The sequence below is a fragment of the Tyto alba genome, unplaced genomic scaffold (genome assembly GCF_018691265.1).
Source record: "Tyto alba isolate M040663 unplaced genomic scaffold, T.alba_DEE_v4.0 Super-Scaffold_41, whole genome shotgun sequence".
Lineage (NCBI taxonomy): Eukaryota > Metazoa > Chordata > Aves > Strigiformes > Tytonidae > Tyto > Tyto alba.
In genome coordinates this window covers 23948158-23971275 of record NW_024881317.1, presented here as the reverse complement: position 1 = coordinate 23971275, position 23118 = coordinate 23948158, and the positions used below count along the sequence as shown (strand labels likewise).

At 44.0% G+C, this 23118-nt stretch overlaps 2 protein-coding genes, 1 long non-coding RNA gene and 1 pseudogene across 4 annotated transcripts; 2 read left to right on the top strand and 2 right to left on the bottom strand.

Annotated features, from left to right (window-relative positions):
- The first annotated feature begins 27 nt into the window (after nucleotides 1-27).
- Nucleotides 28-1002, top strand: LOC104364747 (olfactory receptor 6B1-like). Its single transcript, XM_009971430.2, has one exon. The coding sequence runs from the start codon at nucleotides 28-30 to the stop codon at nucleotides 1000-1002; it is 975 nt and encodes a 324-aa protein (XP_009969732.1).
- A 2869-nt stretch (nucleotides 1003-3871) lies between these two features.
- Nucleotides 3872-4555, top strand: LOC122154577 (annotated as a pseudogene).
- Nucleotides 4556-11514: 6959 nt separating this feature from the next.
- LOC104367856 (olfactory receptor 12D1-like) lies at nucleotides 11515-12521 on the bottom strand. The gene has a single exon (XM_009975049.3). The coding sequence runs from the start codon at nucleotides 12519-12521 to the stop codon at nucleotides 11583-11585; it is 939 nt and encodes a 312-aa protein (XP_009973351.3). The 3' UTR covers nucleotides 11515-11582.
- Nucleotides 12522-12676: 155 nt separating this feature from the next.
- Nucleotides 12677-22297, bottom strand: LOC104357876. 2 transcript variants are annotated; one of them, XR_006166608.1, is made up of 4 exons: nucleotides 22199-22297; nucleotides 20410-20636; nucleotides 14828-16743; nucleotides 12677-14504 (listed from the first exon to the last, which is right to left on the bottom strand). It is a non-coding gene; the product is annotated as an uncharacterized LOC104357876 (long non-coding RNA). The 2 variants fall into 2 exon arrangements; XR_006166607.1 differs by lacking the exons at nucleotides 20410-20636; nucleotides 22199-22297 and adding an exon at nucleotides 17995-18071.
- Nucleotides 22298-23118: the final 821 nt, after the last annotated feature.

Below are 23118 nucleotides of genomic sequence, written 5' to 3'. Positions count from 1 at the left end.
CCAAGGATCAGCACTGCACTTCTCTGCATGGAGGAGAATTCCACTCAGGTCCACGTGTTCCTCTTGCTAGGATTCCCAGCCCTAGAGGACTTGCATGTATTGTTTTCCATAGTATTTCTGCTGACCTACATCTTAATCGTTTTGGAGAATGTGGTCATCATTGCCCTGATCAAGACAAACTGTGAGCTCTACAAACCCATGTATTTTTTCCTTGGTCAGCTCTCCTTCATTGAGATCTGTTACATCTCAGTTACTATCCCTAAATTCTTGGCAAATTTTGTGGCTGAAGACAGGAGTATTTCTTTTGTGGGATGCATGACCCAACTGTTTTTCTTCAGCTCCTTCATCTGCACCGAATGTGTTCTTCTCTCTGCAATGGCATATGATCGCTATGTGGCCATCTGTCAACCATTGCATTATCTGGTCATGATGACATACCAGATGTGCATATACCTGGTAGTTGTCTCCTGGTTCAGTGGGTTCACTGTGTCTTTGATCAAGATTTCCTTCATCTCTCAGCTGAAGTTTTGTGGTCCCCATGTTATCAACCATTTTTTCTGTGATATTAGCCCTATACTGAACCTCGCCTGCACTGATACATCACTGGCAGAGATAGTGGACTTTGTGTTGGCCTTATTCATACTGCTTCTTTCCCTCTTCATCACTATTGTCTCCTACCAAATAATTATGATTACAATCCTGCACATCCCCAATAACCAGAGTAAGAAGAAAGTCTTCTCCACATGTTCTTCCCACCTAACTGTGGTCACCATATTCTTTTCAGCCACCCTCTTCATGTATGCTCGGCCCAAGAAGATAGACCCTTTTGACTTGAATAAATTTGTGTCAGCTGTGTATACTATTGTCACTCCCAGTCTAAACCCCTTCATTTACTGTCTGAGGAACCAGGAAGTGAAAAGAGCACTGAAAAAAGCTCTCTGTGGAAAAATTGGTATCTCTAAGGTCTCCAGAACCATCCCTTCTCTCCAAATTCAAGGATAAGATATGATAAACTGGAACCGGTATGCACAGTATAAGGATACCTAGCTCATGACTGTTCAAAATGGACACAGACAGTGATTAGAGAAACAATGACAAAATGGAGAATGCTGACCACCTGATCCATCTGAATCATTCAGATCATCATGAATGACTGAGCTGTTGTCACTGGTACAAAAACCTACCGGCATGATTCAACAGATTAAACTCTCCCACGTGCTATGCAAGGTAGAAGGGACTACTATGTAAAGTAGTATAGAATTCACTCTAGGAAGTCTGGGGGTGGAGGGAAAATTTGAGATTGAAAAAAAGAATTGGAGATGTTACAGGATTTTTAGGTAAAAGGCCAAATGAAGATAAAGAAAGATATCAAGCACAAGAAAATGAAAAGAAAAGGAGGTAAAAGGAACTTGTCATGCATAAGCAAGCTGTTGGTCATTGCACTTGTCTGGCCAACCACTGCAACTGGTTACCACAGTCTGTCCCATCTTTTTATTAAACTATTTTCCTTTCTATGTCCTGCCTCAAGACTTTCCCTTTTATGTGCACATGTACATATATGTGAGTAATTTGGTAATCAGCATAAAGTTATTGAGTAGAACAAGAGGCCTGAAAGCCAGATTCTGGAGTGACAGAAGTTTAGGGGCCAAAAATTGGAGAAACTAGTGTCAAGGAGTAAGGTACTGGAGAGACTGTAAGTACGAAGGCCAACTCTTGGACAGACTGGGACTCTGCATGTCAGACATTGAAAAGACCAAAGTCCTAGGAGACAAAAACTAGGGAGACAAAAGGTCTGGTAGACAAAGAACCCCATTAAGGGGATTTTCTATTACTAGAGATCCACATTCATACTCTCTGTGTTATGTGGAGACCTGTAAAGATAGTGTCTTTCTGTCTGTATTGATCCATTTGTGGCTTTCTGCAGTGTGTGTGTGATACAGCAGCTAAATTAATATCCGTTGATTCTAATGCAACCATTTTCTCATTAGTTCTTGTCATTGATTAATGTTTGGGCATGTGGAGCTTTTTTAAGGGTTTGGGTGGTGTTTTTTGGTAATCCCATATTCCTCCATTTCAGATTATGTCTGTTTGGAAACTCCTAGTCTCAACACCATACCATTAATCACAGGCTCCATTTGGTCATAAAGTCTCGGATGAATTGTTTACAAGACAAAGTTGAAACTCCCTTTTTCCACACAGGTTTTTAGCATATATATACCCATGACAAGGCATTGGCACAAAGAAAATAGAAAGTTCCAGGAGGTTGAAACTATTTCATGAAAACACTGTATGGTCCTGAAAGTCCCTTTTGTACAGAGTCCAGAGGGACCATAGATGACCTTACACTGTGTCTTGATACCACTCTTCAGTTCCATATCTACCACAGGGCATTACCTTCTTAAATGCTTAATAAGAATTTCCCACATTTCTTTTTTGCAGAACTTTCATACTCTCTTTTTAATTCTTCATGTTACCAACAGGGTCACAGAACAGAGATACTTGGCAAGATATTAATAAAAGTGAAAGTCACCACACTTCATTAAGCTGTGACAAAACACCTGTTTTAACTGAAAAATTTAAACAAAAGCATCCATGTTTTTGACACTGTGCTAGATGGCTACACAATAGAGGAGATGCAAAAGAGATCTAATGTATACAATATGCCATGTGGCCATGAAAAGTTTATTCCACAGGGTGCAAGCTGTCATCTATTGGGCAAAAGTCAGTCTGCACTGAATGGGTAGCAGACATCTCTCTTAAGTTTGGTCCACAGAGAAAGCACATATATAGCCTTCCTTTGTCAGAACCAGTGCAGAGCTGAATAGGCTGTGTCATGCAGAGAGACAAACAGTTCTTTCACTACTTTCTAGCTAAAAAAAGTGCATCTCTTCATGGAGTACAGGCCCCAGTGCTGAGGTTAGCTTCATTCCTGTTCATTCTGATTGACCCTGTATTGTCATACAGCTGCCGTTGAAACGGAAGCCTTATATGTTCTACATATGTTGTTACAATACATTACACCAGAACATCTCTTAACTTCTAAGTGTATTAAAAGAGCTTGTCAAGTCTTCTGTCTGTCACAAGTAAGGCTGACAAAGGAGGGTATACAGACTTGGGAAGAAAGTGAATAAAGAACTGATGAGAAGATGAACTTCTGACGTTCTGTGGTTTTCTATCAGTGGAAATAACTGTTTACTTACTGAACTGTAAGGCTCCTCAATTAGTGACATGATTTTATTATGCCAGTCAAAGGTTTATCCAAATGTCCCGATATTTTTAAAGTGACGAGGCATTGACCAAACTGCATAGACCCTACTCCCTATGCCTAAAATTTCCCTACCCTGCAAACACACTGGGTCACCCGAGGTGCAAAGTATAATACATCTTGCGTGAAGATTATCTGGTTGCAGAAACCGATCTGATGTGTCTGCAAACTACCTACTTTTAGGCGTAGGGAGTTTTGAACACCTTTCTCTATGCTGGCATAGCTGGGTGATCTGCAAAGGAGCAGAAGTATATAAATCTATATCCACAGCACAAAATTTCAGAATTAGGGTATGCCTCTACAAGACAGGGAAACAGGCCGGGACACTGAGGCAAAAATTGGCATGTAATCATCTACACTCCTTAGAAAAGAAGATAACTATCTTGTCCCTGAGGCATACCAGCAGTAATTGGCACTGAGATAAGACTTTTTTTTTTTTTTTTTTTTTTTTCCACAGAAAACATTGATGAAATGTTTTGAGTTAGGAATTTTATGTAAGTTATAGGCACATAGAGACTGGATCCAAGAATCTTTACGGCCATGCGTGGAAAACAGCTTTTAAATTTTTATATTACCTTTTAGTGTTTGCTTTCCCCACGATTCAGCATGATGTCAGCTACAGAGAAGCAAAACCAAGCCTGCGTTACAGAATTCACCCTGCTGGGATTCAGCAATTTACCTGACCTTCAGGTTCCTCTCTTCCTGCTCTTCCTGGTGATCTACCTGGTGACAATGATGGGGAACATTCTCACCCTCATGTTGGTGATGGCTGATCAGCATCTCCACACCTCAGTGTACTTCTTCCTCAGTAACTTGTCCTTCTTGGAGAAGTGCTCCAGCTCCGCCATCCTGCCCACGCTGCTGGCCAGCTTCCTGACAGGCAGCAGAAGTATTTCCTACAGCAGCTGCATGACACAGTTTTTCATATTTGCTCTTCTAGTTGGGGTAGAGTGTTACCTCGTGGCAGTGATGTCTTATGATCACTACTTAACAGTAGACAAACCTTTACGATAGGTCACCCTAATGTATCTGAAGCTTTGCTTAGCACTAGCTGCAGGGGCCTGGGTAAGTAATTATTTTAATCATCATCACCATCCTGAGAATCCCTTCAGCTACAGGGAGGCAAAAGGCATTTTTCCACATGCTCCTCTCACCTCATTGCGGGCACTATTGTGGTCTGTCTTCTACACTGTGGTGACACCTGTGGTGAATCCACTTATCTACACCTTAAGAAACAAAAAAGTCAGAAGAGCCCTAGGGAAATAAGTCCAGGCATTTATGGGTTTATAGAAAGGACACAGCAAGAGCTATGCTCTGTGAGCCTTTTTTTTTTTTTTTTTTTTTTTTTGAGGAGGGGGCAGGGCTTGGGGGACAGACTATAAAAATATAAAGCATTGGAGGCAATTTCCACAGCAAGTATACGGTCACGGATGTAACAGTTTGCTTAGTCACAAGTGGATCTGGGTGGCTATTTGGGGAAAAAAAAAAAAATATGTTTTTTGGACTTCCTCAAAAAAATCCCTATGCAACCCCTATACAATTTTGCACTTTTTTGAAATAACTAGGCCAGGATCTTGGTCCATCGCACATTAGCTGCTCCTACTATGATCAAACCCAGCAAGTGAGCAGGGTTCTTCAGAACTGCTGCTATTCACTCCACAGAAGATAAAGGGCAAAGTCGATCTCACGTGTCAGGCATGGGAGCCACCGCAGCTCGATCTAAAGAGGAAACCTTCTACAGAATATCCTCAAACAGCTTGGGTGGAAGGGCACAGCTAACTCTGGCATTCTACAGTGTAGATATGCCTAGATAAGAAGACTCCCTTTACAGCCAATACGAAGACTTTGTCACTTCTTGGGTGTGATTCATCCCATCCTTTAAGCCGGTATCTGAAATCATCTTCTCTACCAGAGTCCTCACTGTGTTTGCTGAAATTCCTGTCGTGTACTCCTAGTACATGCCGTACATTGCTGCAGAGTCCCATTCCTTCTGCTTATCTGCATATGTGTTTTGGGAGCAATTAGGGATGCCAGAGGATGGCTATTTTTCTAATGAAGCTTTAATCTGGGAGGATACGATCTGGGTTTTGGACAGGAGAGAACCTAACATCCCATAAGCATCCCATAAGCATGACATATTTCTTTCTCTCTTTTCTGAAATGCTTTCCTCTGACAACAGCGATAAAAGAAGTTAATGATTCAGGGTATAACTAGGCAGAAAAATCAGGTATTCTTTAACTGAAATGCTTATTGTAGAACTTAGCTCTTATGCAATCTGAATTGATACTCCTAATTAACTTCAGAAAGAAATTACAGACACAATGAAGTAGAACTCTGTGATCTGGATATATCTGATGGAAATTTGAGCTCTACAACCTAAGAACTCTTCTTCTTTTTTTTTTTTTTTTTTTTTTTTAATTGGGAAGGGGAAAATAGATGTTTCCAGCTGAAATCTGAACACTGTGAAACTGCCTAAATAAGGAAATTAAGAACTGTAGGAAAAAAAGAAAGGAAGGTAACTGATGTCACTGAGATGCATTAGAAAATTCAAACTGATGTGTGCTAGGTAGGCTGATGAGGATTTAGCAGCAAGCCAAGCCTTGACAAGCAGGATGAGCGTATAAGATAGAGACCAGCTTGCCCTGTTTCCCAGAGAATCTGCTCCCAAGGGAGTTGCAAAGAGTGCATGAGTCAGAGGGTTCAGGAAAACAGTGTCCTATCTGATGGGTCTTCCACGTCTGCTAAAGAGGCAGGCGCAGAGTCCTCAGGGTAAGCAGCTGTCAGGAAGCCAAGGGAGGGGTGTTCCTGGAGGTTATTTGGGCATCTGATGCCTGCCATTTTCTGGTGGATAAAGGGTAGAGAAAACCCTGCAGAGGACCACAGCTCTCTTTTGTGGACTCCCGGGATACAACTTCAGGATTGGCATAGGTCATGTTTTGTGGACTCTGGATTTATTTATTTTGTGTGTGTGTGCGTCTTTGGCTACTTTTTCAACAGTGGAAAACAATAATGATGCATTGCTCTCTATGAGGACTTAATCTAACAATAATAGCTATAATGCAAGGATAGCTGTGTAGGCTAGAACTTGACACTTACCCATGAACACCAGAGATTCCAAACTGGGCTGAGATGTCTTCACTGAGCTGTCTGCATGTTCTGAGTTATCTCAGTTAATAGTTAAGATAATATAATCCTGCAAATGATGAGATAGGACCTTAGTCTAACTTGAAATACTCCCTTCTGCTTTCTCTTTATGCATTTCAAGTCATTTTTTCTTTTTTTTTTTTTCTTTTTTTTTTTTTTTTTTTGCTGTGGACACTGTGGACAGACATTTCTCTCCACTTTTAGACAGTGGCAGAGGAACTGTTGTTTCTGAGCACCCACATCACGAGTACGTATGCATTTTACTGCTAAAAGAACTCTCTACATCAGAGGGGAACTCATACCTTGATCTCTGACACATAAAACCTTTACAATGACCATTTGACAGAATCATTTCCATTGAACATCCCACTGGGGACACTTGTAGAAGAGTGATGGCAGTTCAGTGAGGGGCCCCGGGTGAGCTGGACAAGTATTGCAGAGGTGGAGGAGCTCAGAGAGGGCAGTATTTCAGGGAATTGCTCCAGGCTTTGAGATGGGGAAGAGGGTATGGCACTGAGTGTGGGGTATCGGGAAAAGTGACTTGGCGAGGGCTGTGTTTCAGGCCTGAGCAGCAGCCCTTGAGGCCGGGGCACACAGGGGAGGAGGGCAGCCCCAAACTGGGATAGCAGCCGTGTGTGGGCCGGACCGACACACCTTTGCTCAGGCACCTTTGCTGTGTGGTCGCTGCAGCCTCCCAGGAGCCTGGGTGTCTCCTCTGCACACCCTACGCTGACCAGAAAGAAGCCTCAGGCAGGCGAGGCCTGAAAAGGTCCTGCTGTTGGTCGGCATGCATCCTCTTTCTTTGACAGGATACGTCAAAGGGGCTGTCTGGTGAAAAAAACCTTATTCCCTCCTTTAATTTCCTGCAACCATGCTCAGATTTTCTGCTCTGATCAGCCCCCTCAGGAGGGCCACTGAGACTTCCTGCAACAGCTCCATCTTTAATAGCCTCAGCAGGCCCCATTAAAGCTCCAGAAAACTGTACTCCTGAGACCATCCTTCACACTGTGCAATTTTTACCCAAGGGCTTGATAGACCGAGCAACGGGTAATAAGCTTTTGCTTGCCGCTAATTCTCTGTACAGTCACCAGGTGGCTAATAGGAGAAATAGTCTTTGAGAAAGAGTTTTGATAGACTTCAAGTTCTTAATGAGCATATGATGCAACAGGGCATTTCTTGTTTCTTACTGAAGTCCGGTGATGTAACTTAACATACTCCAAATGAACGTAATAAACATAATTTTTCCAATAGGGGATGATGCTATCAAAGAAAACCAACCCATGCTCTCTTAGTGGTCAAGCCTCTCTGTGTGTTTTTGGCTGTTTCTCTCGGGAGTTGTGAAGGGCAAAGCCGTCTGTGATAAAATTAGGCCCTCTTACCATCTTCAGAAACAACACTGCATTGCAAATCCAGTAAGAGCTCCAATTCCTTCTGGGGCTGTTCCTGTAAAATTACCTGCATGCTCAGTTAGGATGGCAGATACCTTTCTGCACCAAGAATCGTGACATATATAAAATTATTCAAAAAACAGATAACATCTTATAACATTTTGAAGATGGGTTTTCAAACTCTTTCACTTGACTATAAGGTATACCAACACAACAAACCCCGGTTGCATCACTGGAGATGGGCATAATATCAGAAGACACAGAAACCAATATGTAGATGAGAAACCAATATCATAAAATATGAGAAGATCAGAGGCAGGGATTAGTGATGGTACTTGTTCAAGAATTAAACAGGCAAATATTGGGCAGGACAAATATCAAGCTGATGGAACAGATATTTGACAGATAGACAGGCAGGCAAATAAGCTTTTGTAAAAATGGAGAAAAAGGCAGAAGAAAATTTAGTGGATGGTGAGCTAGCTAAAGAGTTAAGAACAGAAGTAAGTGTCACGCACACACAGACTTTTTTTTTTTTAGCGAGGTGGTTATCGGTCTCTTTTTCCCGGTTAACCAGTACTAGGTCAAGAGGAAGCGACCTCAAGTTGCGTCAGGAGAGGTTTAGACTGGATATGAGGAAAAATTTCTTCCCTGAAAGGGTTGTCAAGCATTGGAACAGGCTGCCTGGGGAAGTGGTTGAGTCACCATCCCTGGAGGTATTTAAAAGACATGTAAAGGTGGCACATAGGGACATTGTTTAGTGGTGGAGCTGGCAGTGTTGGCGTCGTGGCTTGAGCCTGGTCGGCAGCCAAACACCACACAGCCACTCACTCCTCCCTTCTCTTCCAGTGATGAGAAGGGACAAATGAGGCAGGCTTCGGATTCAAGATAGGACTAGGTGGGGCAGATCATCCATTATGATCACGGGCAAAAGACAGACTCAGTGGAAGAAAAAAAGAACATAGACTTATAACAGACACTAACAACAGCATTTAACAGAGTAGGACAGTGAGAAGCATTGCCACATCTTGGGAACACCTTCCCCCCACCCCTCCCTTCTTCCCGGGCTCAGCTCTGCTCCCGATATCTCTACCTCCTCCCCCAGGAGCACAGGGGGCAAAGAATGGGGGGTGCAGTCAGGGCTGCCGCTTCTGCCATCTTCAGTGGGGGAAGCTTCTGGAACTTATTCCCCCTGCTCCAGCGTGGTCCCCCTCTCACAGGAGACAGTCCTCCACAAACTTTCTCCAACATGAGTCCCTCCCATGGGCCACAGTGTTTCCTTACACTGCTCCGGCATGGGACGCCAACTTTCTCCAACTGGAGTCCCTCCCACAGGCTGCAGCCCTTCCTGGGCTGTTCTGGTGTGGGACACCCCTGCATGCTGCAATCCTCCCAGCGCTGATCTACATCAGCGGGGTCTACTATTTCCCACAAGACCCCGGCCTCCTTCAGGCACAGACACCTTGATCATCCATGTGAAATACAGTCCATAAATCAGTGCCTGCTCCACACTAGATATTCATGGGTGACGGGGGGGCCGTACTGTCGTCTCACCACAGGATACAGAGGGGTCTCTGATCAGTTTTGGTGCAGAGGTGGAGCTGACTTGGAGGTGGGGGACCTTCGAGAAGCTTCTCACAGGGGACCACCCCTATATCCCTCTCCCCTGCTGCCAAAAAATCCCACCACTCATTCAAACCCAGGACAGTTAGGTTAATGATTGGACTCGATGATCTTAAAGGACTTTTCCAGCCTGAATGATTCTAACATATCATTACTTCCCAGTATTACAAGAGTTTGTTGAGCCTTCTGTCTGTCTCGGGGGCAGTTATTCTTAGTGGCCAAGAGTGCTGAAGGGAGCATGTGAGTGCTCAGGGAGGGTGCAGAAATGCTGCTGATGGTTCCATGAGAAAGGATTGTGCTGACAGAAAGAACTCCTATCTTGTTCGTAATGCCCTTTTTTGGAGTTAGGGTTGCCATCTTCAGAAGTCCTGAGGAAAGTATTAACACATTTGGGCTTAAGTAAGAAAGATGGGCAGGAGAGTGGAACTCAGCTCAAGGCGCTTGTTGCAGTTGTCTGAACATACGCACTTGAGGCCGTTAAAGATACTCTTTTACACCCAAGCCTTTAGAACAAGTCTGTAGCTTTGTTCAAGGACCAGCAAGACAGACCTGCCTGTCATTTTGAAGTGCCAACTTGAAGGCCATGCAGGGTACCTTTGGGCATCTGGAGTGGCAGCAAGCTCCTACGGGAGGTATTTGTACCTTGGTGGAATTTAGATGCTTAGCTGATATAGGGACGTCTAAGCCTGGATCTCTTCAGGGTCTGTTGCCAACATCCAGGAGTCTGTTCACATCTTAGATTGCTACCTTGCACGTTCCACAAGATTGGCACGTGTGAAGCAGAACCAAATGGATTCCCGTGTCTTTCTAGAGCATCAGGTGGAGGACACACAAGTCTCTGGTATGATGCCTACAGATGCCTTCTCTTAGGTGACCAAATCACATTTGTGTTCTCGTAGTGAGTATTGTTTCAAATGCCTCACCGTTTAATGCTTAATGCTACTGCATGGATCTGAATTGTCAAGCTGGAAAGGATGAAGTCTTTCTAAAAATCTGTGGATTGCAAACACATGGCCAACTGGGTCAAGGTATCATCTCCAGAAATCATACCTGTAGCCAGGAGTTTGTCCTCCATCCTCTGCATCTAGGCCATAATGAACTGTCGTTCAGAGCACCCCTTGATTCTCTCCTCAGTAATCCAAAAGGCAGACATAACACATCTAGTGCCTGAGAATGTCATATGCTTTTCATCTAACTCAACATGGACCTGCAGGTCAGGCTAGGACTGAAGGTGGTGAATGTCTGAGTAAAGAACCACAGCACCAAAAAATTAAGCACGTGCTTATAAACCGCTGCACCCCACCTTGGGAACTGGGATTTAGTGCCTAAATATAAGTAGAAATCGAGTGCTACGAGGAATGTACATACTTTGCAGGCATGAATTATGACGAAGGACTTGCAACAGGCCTGTTCTCTTCCGGATCCACAGGTAAGGTCTGGGCAGGCTCCCTGAGGACATTGAACGTGTCTGTAGCAGTCTGTGTAAATGCAAATCAATTGTTTCATCATCCACCATAATGTGAATCTGGAAAAGTAGCTGGACACATAGACATTGAAATATATCAATCTAGGCAAGATAAGCCACACTGCTAAAGCTAGTAGAGGGGAAACTCACATCCATTTTTAAGTTTCTGTTTAAATCTGGGTTCATTAGCAAGGTTCCCCTTCTACTTCATGGAAATAAACCGATCCCTCCAGAGGGCTGACTCAAGCCAGTTGTTGACAATACCGTTCTCAGCCTGTGAACACCCAAAATGTAACACATGGTACCTCTCTTCAGCTATACAGAAGGTCTGAATGACAGGAGGGTCATTCAGCTGCCTACACATAGCCATCAAGTGATCACTTCATACCTTAGATCATCCAGGACAACTGCATGGGGCTGTCAGCTGTGCCACAAGGCCTGCAGGAGACACGCGTGCTTCTGTATTGGAAGCCAGAGACCAGATGGGGCACTGTTAAGACATCTAAAAATGACAGGAGAAGCATCAAGTCCTTGAAAATCTCCCCTCATCTACATCTATGCAATTAACATCTAGCTGTGCTGAACTACGTGAGGTAATGAATAAGTTTTCAGTCTCTTGAAATACAGTGTCCTTTTGACCTCTTTCCTCATAAATATGAGAGGTGGAGGAGTCACATTCTGAGTCTTCTTCTTGTTTTAGTCACTTTCCTCCAGGAAAGAGTTTTCTCCCTAACGTTCTTTTCAGGGCAGATCTCACCTCCTGGTTCCTAAGAGTGTAGATCAAGGGGTTCAGAGCTGGGACGACAGCACTGTATATGAGAGACACGTGCACCTCTCTTTTAGGGGAGCTTCCTGAGGAGGGTGGTGTATAATTGAAGAGCACTGGTATGTACAACAGTGCCACAATGGTGAGGTGGGAGGCACAGGTGGAGAAGGGCTTCCATCTTTCCTGGGACTGGGCTTTCTGGAAGATGAAGGAGATGATGTAGAGGTAGGAGAGGACTATGAGAATGAAGGGGCCTAGAGCAATAGATGACGTGACAACATTGAGGAGGGTCATGTTGAGGCTGGTACTACTGCAAGCCAAACTCAACAGTGGCTTGATGTCACAGAAGAAGTGATGAATGTAGTTGTGGCCACAGAAACTCAGTCGAGAGGCCATGACTGAATGCATCACGCTATGTACAAAACCAGTCGACCAGCTGGCCACAGCCAGCAGCAGACAAGTCCGTGGGCTCATGACAAGCGCGTAGCGCAAAGGGTTGCAAATGGCCACGTAGCGGTCATAGGCCATGGCAGCCAGGAGCACAGCCTCAGTACTGCCCAGGAAGTGGAAGAAGTGGAGTTGGGCCAAGCACCCGGCAGCAGAGATGGGCTGATGCCCAAAGAGAAAGCCAGCCAACATCTTGGGAACAGTGACTGTGGAGTAGAAAATGTCTAGGCAGGACAGGTTCCCCAGGAAGAAGTACATCGGTATGTGGAGCCGGGGCTCAGATATCACCATGGTCACAATGGCACCATTTCCCAGAAGACTGGTCAAGTAGAGCAACAGAAAGGAGACGAAGAAAAAGTGCTGCAGCCCCGGGATATTGGTGAGGCCCAAAAGGATGAACTCACTGACCTCTGTCTGGTTCACCATTGCTAGAATCGTAAAAAGCAAAGGCAAACTGTCAAGGTTCCACAGTTGTGAGGAGTAACAGGATTACAAAATTCATTTGCTTCTGTGCTCTTTTAATAGAAACAAATGCAGAATAGAACAAAACATAACACATGTAAGCAAAAATAAAAGCTGCGTAGAAATTCAAGTAATTAACATGGACAAAAAGAACTTTGATGTAGTCTTCTACCTTCTGTCTAGGACAGAGTAAAATGTTAGAGGGGAAAATATTCAAACAGAAACTTACATCTAGCAAACAGCAGGACATGTAAGATGCAAAACATTGCTGCTCCTTCACCTTCAGCCACATTCACATTTCAAATCTGCTCATCTGTAACTTGCTGGTACAACCTTTCATGTCACCAATGTCACCAATAAAGCTTCTAACTCATAATGTGAATCAGGCCCAATGCTGTCTTTCTAATACTGTGCCTAGATTTCATTAAGCCAGCTTCAACTTTCACCTTTCTAATGGCTACCATCTCTTCCAGAGAGTTCTTTGATCTTAAAAATTACACAATTTCCAATTTTGATCAACAACCACCAGAAGGTGCTCCCGGGTACCACGGAATCATCAGCCTTTCTTCTGCATGTTTCCGAGAATAAAGGAGAGGATGCTTTAGCATGTGATCACAAACTGGTTTTGTTATGGGACTGTATGCTTTGCCTAGAGAACGTCTTTTTGTTGATCAGCAGCAGATGAATGGGACGAAAGGCAGCAATCTCGTCTCCTACAACACTGTGATGGAGCAAGGCTGAATTTGCAGGAGCTGAGTTTGCTGGTGTGAGTTGCAGACAGATTTGTTCATCCCACTGAAAACTGATTGTCCTGCCCCACTGAGACAATCTGATCAGTTCTGACAGGATCGCTCCTCTCCTCAAACGTGAACGAGTAAGCACTAGCTTTCACTCTTTTTTTCTGTTTCAGATAAGTTTCTTTATCGCTATGGGCAAGTCCCAGCCATAGACAATAAAGAACAAAGTCCTGAGATATTTTTACAAGGGCAGGTAGGCAGGTACTTTTTTTACAAGGGCAGGTATTTCTAGCTTACCATATAGACTGCAAATTGTACAAGACAAGTTGTTTTCTCTGTACATTCAATGCAGTGATGATTAATATTGATGAATACGACGAATGAAAAAAAGAATCACTTCCAAAATATTTCTTGCCAAGAACGTAAAACACCTATAGATACATTTCATAGTCTTTCTTGTCCATTTCACTGAACTATATGCTTTTATTGAAAACAGGGGATTTCTGAAAGTCCTTATGATAGCTCTCCAGCCCAGTCACTCTTTTTCTCATGTTTCTTTAGCTTATTGTTTCAACATAAAACCAGTAAACAAACAGAAAGCTTCTAAACTGATTTCATAATAAAAGACCATGAGCACGTAGCCTAAAGGTAATTTACGCACATATGCATCCACTCTAAAAACCTGATCAAATTTCTCTGAAAATACTTTTAGTCTGATCTTTGAAGAAGTTCTGCTGGCAGCATCAGATTTGATAATATTATAGCCTTATCAAAATTTTAGTCAGTCACCTGTATTTGAAGAGGTATAGAGGCAATTTCAATTAGAAGGTTCTCCCTTAAATGCAAACACAAAGAAAAGACTGATGAAGCCTGCCTATTTTTCCAACTACATAAATTGCATAATAGAAAAAAGATAATTCTGCACAAAGCTCACCTCACTACCAATCAGCATTTTCCTCCTTGTAGTAGGGCCCTCTGATAGTGAGCCAGAAAGCAAACCTGAGGACAAAACAACTTATTCTGCGGAGTTAAAAGACTGATAAATTCTGTTCTCCCTTTTCCCTCCATATCTACTTGGCATTCTTCTAGCTGAGAGATTAATACTGCAGGTGTGATGAAAAGGACTACCGCAAGTTCCCAGGGGCTTGTACTTATTCAGGTAGGATGCAAGGAGGAAGCTTTGCAAGCTGTACCTGAAACCTCTGATGACCTAGTTAGAGGGGGAAAAAAGTCTTTTTATCATGTTCAGAATGTGCAAAATATCAACAACATCGCGTGGGAGGTAAATTTCCTATTGCTTTGATCGGTCTCCTGAGATGAGATTTGCAAATCAATGGTGAGTTTCAGAGCAACGAACAAAGCATTCCCTAAACATGTATATGCAAGGATGAGCCACCTGTAAAACAGAAGACAAAAAAGGAAGCAGACCACAGACACTAGCTAATGAGAAAAAAAAAAAACGCCAAACCCAAACAAAACAACCAACCCTCCCACCACCACCCCCCTGAAAGAAAAAAAAAAAATCCAACACACATATCTCCATCTCGGTGCACGGATTTGATGGTTGAAATTTCTACTGGCAAGAGAGGCATGGGTCGTGCAACCTCAGCTGAGCTGGAGCAGTGTTTAGGCAACGTTTCCTAAATCTCTTCCAAATATTAGAATTTGCAAAACCTAGTATGTGTTCCATCCATTCAGATGTGTTAGGATTTCTGAAGTTTTATTTTTATTGGCATTTCAGAGATAAGGAGGAGTTTCTGGCCCCTTCATAGTCAAAACCATCCCAGATTTGCATCTTTCTTAAGCTTCATTTTCAATCCGGTGCAATAATTTCCACAACTGTTTACAGAAGTAACATGTTCAATTCTAGTCCAAGTAGTTCAGAAGTCGGTCTGTAAATCCCACAGGAACTTCTGAATCATACAGAGGCCTCTTTCTAGGAAGGTGGCTTTAAAATTTCTTCCGTAAAGTTCCTGGCAGCTCTCCTCCAGCCCAATTGCGGGTTTGAAAACACAGTGTGTTCGGTGTAGTTTTGTAGACATACACAATAATGTAGGTTGGAAGAAACCTCTGCAGTCTCGGGCCTGCCCCTGCTCAAAGCAGGACAACTGGGTAGGGTCTTGTCCGGTAAAGTTTTCAACAATTTCAAGGACGTTTGGGCAAGCTCTCTGGGCAGCCTCTTCCAAGTCTGAACACCCTAAAGGTGAAAAAGTATCCCTCAGTATCTAATCCAAATTTACCATGTTCCAACTTGCACCCATCACCTTGCATCTTACGACCGTGCTCCTCTGAGAATGATTTGCCTCCGTCTTCTCTGAGAGAATCCACCCCCACACTAAGTAGGTGCTGACAGTAAGATGATCCCCTTCCCCTAGGAAGGGACAAGGATGAAGAAACCCAGTCTCCCAGCCCTGCCTTGCCCTTGGGGTGTGTCAGACCACGAATCACCCGAGTGTCCCTGTGTTCCTCTACTGGACTCACTCCACTAGGTAACGTCTTTCCCGTACTGGGTAGTCCAACATTGGACACATTCTTCCAGACAATGATCTCAGAAGTGCCAAAGAGATCACTCCCCTCCACTGGCTGCCTGTGCTCTTGCCAGTGCACCCCAAGGTGATTTTGAACTTCCATGAAGCTAGGGCATGCTGCTGGCACACCTTCCACTTCTTGTCCACCTAACCCCCAAAAGTGGCTTTTTCTTCAAAGCTGCTTTCTACCTAGTCATCCCTCTGGCCCGCCCCGTTGTGTGGGATTGTTTCTGTCTTCCCAGATGTCCAAGTCCTCATTTGTTTTTCTGGAGCTTCAGGAGGTTCCAGTCAGACCACTTTTCTGGCCTGTCAATGTCCCCCTCAGGACAGTCTCTTCCCTCCAGTGCATTACCACTCGCTCCAGTTTGGAAGCATCAGCAAACATGCTGAGAGTGCGCTCTATTCCATCACTCAGGTTCTCAAAACAGAAATTAAACCGTACTAGCCACAGTACTGGTCCCTGAGAATTACCACTGGTAACTAGCTGCTAGCAGGATCTCTTGCCACGTAGCCATTGGAGCCTGGTAATCCTGACCACTGTCATTATTATCCACTTGCCCAGAGCATATCTTCCAAATTTAGGTCTAAGGCGTCCGTAGGAGATTGTGCTGAAGGCCTTGCTCAAATTAAGGTACTCAACATCCACTGCCCTCCCATGTCTATCCAGACAGTTATCTCATCACAGAAGTCAGTCAAATTGATCGGGCCTGATTTGCCCGTGTTGTATTCATGCTGGCTGTTCCCACCACCTCCTTGTTCTTCGTGGACCTCAAAACGACTACCAGAAGGGATTATTCCATCACCTTCCCAGGTACTAGAGGTGAGACTGTAGTTCCTCAGCTCCTCCTTCTTGCTGTTCTCAAAGAGGGGGGTGATGTTTGCCTTCTCCCAGGCATCAGGGCCTCCTGTGGTCACCACAACCTTTCAGAGACAAAAGAGAGAGTGAACTTGCAGTGGCACCAACCACCAGTCAGTCCCTTCACCACTGCCCTCAGGTGCTTCCCATGCAGTCTCACTAACTTTTATATATGCAATTGAACTAAGTGTTCTAACAGAGTCTCCTTATCCTGCTCATGCTGTTTCGCTCCCACATACTTTGCTAGTAGGCTTAAGGAACTGGGGACTTAACTGTCTCAAGGCTGAAGAGGAGCCGTATTGGAGTGATGTATTGGACAGGCTGCACTGGTAGCGTGCCTCAAGATATTGTTGACCTGAACAATGAGGGGAGGCAAGCTGTAGCTAGAAGACTATCCCTGGACACCTGGAAAGGTGTGTTAGGGCACCTTCCTGCTAACTGAATCAAGAAGTACAAAGAAGTGACACTCAGAAGTAAAAGAATGACAAACAAACAAAGAAAAAGCAGACAATGACCCTGCTTATTACCTATAATGACACCTGTAATTACCTCACAGCAAGCAGGAATCAAAGAACTGTTGAGCAATGCTGGCAGCCAGGCAAAGCCTTTTTGTCTAAAAGGCTGCGGCATACACAAAGTCAGGGGGTCACCAAGACAAGTATTACTCCAAAACCCAGGTGGTATAAATGTAAACAAGCAGCTCTTGAAGGAAGAGTGAGCCACTTGGGCCAACCGACGTGTGGAACAGCAGCAGCTGAGGAAATGGCAGTAAGAACATAAACTCTATTATCTCTGGTCTCTCTGAGGCTGAGCACAGAGCATGGCATCATTCCGGCTGTTTGTGGTTCTCCCCCTGAGCTTGTTAAGTGATGTTAGAGCACGGCCACCTCCCCCAGCTGCGCTGGCCCAGCACCCTCCCACCCAGCAAAGGGGATGGCGGCTGCCGCTTTCCCATCCGCATGTTCAACCAGCAACGAAGCCGAGCGTGTATCGCAGACACGTGCAGACACACAGTGGTACACACACAGAGAGGACGCCGACACAGCCGGTCATGCAAAGTGCCACAGACAAGCAACAGCACCTTCAGAGAGGACTCACATAAAACATAAGCACAGACAGACACGTCCCCTTCCTTCTCTCCAGCTGGTCAATTCTTATCACCCCTTGTCACACTGAAAAGGTTCTTGACCAGGTTCCCCTAAAGGAGCAGGCACTGCCCCGCCACATATCCTTACGAACGTGTTTAATTCTCTCACCATATAGGCTATGTCTAGACTGCTTTTGCTAGCTTTGGGTAACGGCCCATGGCTACTCACTATGTTTCAGGGAGGAAATTCACCCTGCCCAAATGAGAACCCAAGTGTCACGAGGTGTGGGATGTGGTGACTTCGGGCTCCACACCAGCATAACACCACAAACAGGAGCGTTGGGAGTATAGGTTTCAACTGAAGACATGTTTATACAAGCACAAGGCATTTACTTAAGACAGAAGTAAAAGTGGAAACTTTGTATGAGGGAGTGGGTTAATTGAAAACCGCCAAGTGACTCAGTTTATTCTTAAATTTTCTGCAACTGTGTAAGCATCCTACCTGTTGGCCACTCCCCGCTCCTGTGGGGAGAAAATCAAAGGGAACTGAAAAGACTCGTGGGTCAAGGTAATACCAGTTTAACAAGAAGGGCAAAAGCGGCACACACAAGCAAAAAAGGAATTAATTCACTGCTTCCCATCATCAGGCAGATGTCCAGCCGCTTCCTAGGAAGCAGGGCCTCAGCGTGTCTAACTGTTACTTGTGAAGACAAACGCCTTAACCATGAACATGTCCCCTTCCTCCTCCATTCCCCAAGCTTTTACTGCTGGGCACAACATCCTATGGCATGAAATATCCCCTTGGGCAGTTTGGGTCAGCTGTCCTGGCTGCATCCCCTCCTAGCCTCTTCCCTACCCCCAGATACTGGTCTTTGTGGGGGGTGGGACTGGAGAGAAAGACTTGACTGTACAAGCACCGTTCAGCGACAGCCAAAATAGTGGTGTTTTATCAACACTGTTTGAGCCACAAATGCAAAGCACAGACCGTACAGGCTGCTCTGAGGAAATCTGGCCCCATCCCAGCCAGGCACAGTACAATCTCCACACTTTATTCCATACCATCTGCGTCACGCTCACGTCCGACCTCGTCTGGTACATCGGCGTATCCTCTGACCATTCCAGTCACCCGCTTTCCTTTCTATAGCCTACTCAAACCTTCCCACGTACCTAACCCACACTGCATTAAAACATGTCATCCCTCTTTTTATGTCCCATTTTATCCATTTCTTATTCCCAAAATCCCCTCTTACCAACACTCGTAACTTACACTACTATGTTGGCTTGATCTTGGACTGCAGCCAGACTCCAACACAGCCATCCACCCATACCCCCTCCTCAACAGGACAGGACAGGAGGAGAAAATAAGACAAAAAAGCTCTTGAGTTGCAGTAAGATTTTGGAGGTCATTGACTGATTACCAGCATGGGCAACACAGACCAATTTGGGGTAAGTTAACTTCATTTATTGCCAATTAAAATGGATCGGATGGGTAGAAACAAAGACAAAACTAAAACACCGTCCCCCCACCCCTCCTTTTTCTTCCCAGGTTCATCAAAACCTAACATGTACACCCAATACACCAGGAATCGTATGATCGTCCTTTTGTGTTTGTAGTAGTGTGCCTTTGTTGCTTCTGCTTTACCAGACAGTGATGTCAATTAGGTATTCATCACACAAATTGGAAGAGAAAATGCTGCTCGGATAGAAGCAAGAGCAGAATTGGGCTTGAAGTTAGACTGAAATAAGCAGAGAGAAATAAATGCGCAAGTCACATTTCGCTTTAATGAACGCTCCACGTGGCAAGTCAGAAAAAGAATCAGACAGAAAGTATCATGCTCGATGAGTTAAGAAACAATCCCCTCCCATAGTTTGCTTTCAGCCTACATGAGAAGGGAATCAGTTAAAACAAAGCTACTGCAGCTGGCTGGCAATGTGTCAGTTGACCCTTTCTGTTTTGAACTGAGCAAGTCACTAGCTACTTTGGGAAAGAGATCTTTGTTCTGAGAGGAAAAAAAAATCCAATCAAGTCTAGACTTGAACCCGGTCTCTCCCGTCAGTAGGAAAGACACTTCCAAGAGACGCAGCTCCTTTCCTCCAATCATAAGATACCAACTTGTTTCTCAACTCATTATTGAGGTGTTTGGGTGTGGGGTTGGTGTTTTGGGGGGGAGGGGGGGAGGGGTAGGGGCGGAAGGGGGCGAGAGAGAGAAGTTCCAGGCTATCACTTTTGCTTTCACGGTGAGGAAAACAAACTTCTTTTTTTCCCAACGCAGAGACTTTATAAACTTATGGACATAGAGGTAGAATGATGGGGGAGGATAAGAATTTTATAATCCGCTTTTGTAATATTCTGTAACACTGAATCGGGTTTACGTCTTTGTCTGCAAGCCCAGAGGTACAGCAACTATAATTCATTCTAATATGCCAAGTAAAAAAGGCTGGATATTTTGGGGATTTAACAGCAAAGGATTGCTAAAAAGACACAGGTCTTTTTCAAAAGCATTTCACTTAATTCATAAATTCCATTTAATGTTTTCACTTGGGTAACACTTCTGATTTCTCTTCTGTGCAGTGACAAGGAATCTGTCACCTGGGCAGAGAAAAAATAGCCATCTGCTTCCTAAGTAACCGCTTGCCAACTCACCTCTTCAGGCTTTGCTTGACTTTCTGATTCCTCAAGCTGCAGGTGATGGAACAGAGCATGGGGGTGAGAATTGTGTAAGACAGGGAAGCCATTCTCTTCCTGTCATATGAGAGGCTGTACTTGGGTCGCAGGTGAATGATGCCAGTTGTGCTGTAGAAAAAAGTCACTGCCACCAGCTGAGCTGCACAGGCGGAAAAGGCTTGCCTCTGGCCCACAGCCAAGGGTATCTGAAGAACAGCATGGATAATGTGAAGGTAAGAGGTGGCTATCAGAGGAAAGGGAATCATCGCTGTTACGACAGTAGCAATGAGAATCAGTAGTTCAGACAAGGCTGTGTCTGCACACACCAGCTTCAACATAGGAAAAACATCACAAATGAAATGATCGACCTCATTTCTCCTGCAGAAGGGCAGGGTAAATAACCGTGTGGTGAAGCCTGGAGCCACAGGGACACCAGACAGCCAGGACCCAGTAGCCACCTTGAAGCAGCGATGCCTGTTCATCGTGGTGGCGTAATGCAATGGGTGCTATATTGCCGCGTGCCAGTCACAAGCCATTGTACCTAAGAGGAAACCCTCGCAGGTGACCGAAAGAATAACACAGCTGAGCTGCAAGGCACAAGCTATGAAGGAAATAATTTTTCTCTCCACCACCACAGCCGCGAGCAGCATGGGGACAATGCTCAGGCTGTAACAAATCTCTGTCAAGGCAAGATCCTGTAGGAAGCAGTACATGGGTGTGTGTAGGACAGGGTCAGTGGTTGCAATCACAACAATTAGAGAGTTCCCTATCAAGATGGCCAGGACCGTGATGGAAATTAGCGTGAAAAATAGGAGCTGCATCTTGTCATGGAAAGCAAGCACCAAAAGTAAGAAGTGAGTAGTGACAGTTTGGTTTCCTGGCTCCAATTCCTCAACAGGTCCCATCCTAAAAGGGAAAAAAAAACAAAAACAAAAAAACAAAAACAAAAACAAACAAAAAAAAAAAAAAAACAACAAAAAAAAAAAACAAAAAAAAAAAAAAAAACAAAAAAACAAAAAAACCACGCTACAAAAGGATTAGTAGCTTGGGACAGACTTGTGGTCTCAGAAATAACTACAGTTGCAAGTAAAACCAGGTTTAAAGCATGGGGGGAAACTTGGATTGGGCATGACGATGACCCCAGTGTAAGAAATCTCAACTGGAGAACCTGTGCAAGATCATCTTTAACAGTCACAGTCTGGGATTCATCTTCCCTAAGTTAGGTGAACAGAAGATAGACATACACATTTCAAATAACCGTTCTGTGTTTATTTTATATAGACAGAGATAGACACCTTCAAAGGGCAGGTCACCTTAGCGTAAGAGTGACATCTGTGATGAGACAGAAGAATTTCACTTTGGATGGGCTGGATGCCTCTCAGTTAACTTCAGCATCTAAATCTCTGCAGACATCTAAATGTGAGCCAGTCTTCTTAGAATCACTTTATATTTAATGACGAGAAATACAGCACAAGACAGAAACACAATTTCTTTCCTCTAAGATGGATGTCCAAGGATGTCAGCATTGGTGGTATCATTAATAATGAAGTGAGTATACCTTGACCAAATATTTAGATAGCTGGAATTCGCTGAAATTCATTTCATAATTGGTGCTCTAAGCTAGATGATACAAAGATCCTGTGGCTCTCCACCTACTGCTTTGACTCAAGCCAAAGTGACCTACCCACATTATTTTCATTGTTAACCCTGCAAAAGTACAATCCAAACCTAAACAAGTTTGAATCAATAAAAGTGTTCATGCACTTACATTTCTTTCACCAAACCGTATAAAATCCATATTCTGTCTCTTCGTAGTCAGAAACATAGATGAGCTCTGGGGAGGAAAAAGACGTTCAGCGTGCAAACAGCTGCCCACATAAAAGTGGTTGCCAGCATCTACACTTTGCTGCCTTTTTCTGGGAATTTATCGTCTCCTCAGATCTGCTAACACAGTTATTTGTCTGCAAAACTTCCTGGACTGTTTCAGCCAAAATACACTTGGCTGATTTTTGGAAGACACATAAAGAGAATAGTAGAATCATATTTTTTCCTTCTGTATTTACACCATCGGGATTGAGATACCGTGACCCACAAGATCTGGAGTTTACTTTTACTCTAAGTGAACTAAGGATTAATGCTTTCCCTTCAGGATTCACGTGCATGAGATGAGAATATATAGCTACGTGTAATAAAAATCCCAAACTAATAATAAGAAATAGAATTAGAGAATTAGACTCCCGTGAAGGTATTTGTACGTCCAGTGGGATTTTGGCTTCCACCCACAGAAGGAGGAAGACTCTTGCTACCTACACAGCAGTCATACTGTACGACTAATATACTTTTTCTGGAGTCTTTGGGATTTCAGGATTTCTGAAAATGCCTTTTCCTTTTCCTTAACAATGTTGAAAGGGAAAATGAGAAGACGAGAAAGTACAGACTCGTGTGTGATTCGTTTGTTCAACATATTCATCAGCAAAATAGGCAGCTACAGTTGCCAAAGTTTTCTATAGACAAGAGAAATAAGCAAGTAGACTGTCAATATAATTAATGTTTCTACACCATAGACATCTAAAATAATAAGAATCACTGATGCTACAGAGGTTCCTATTTCTCTCCGACGAGCGGGTGAGTAATTCACATGTAAACATCTGCATTGCTGGTGCCTCAAGGCAGGTGGGATAGATTCTT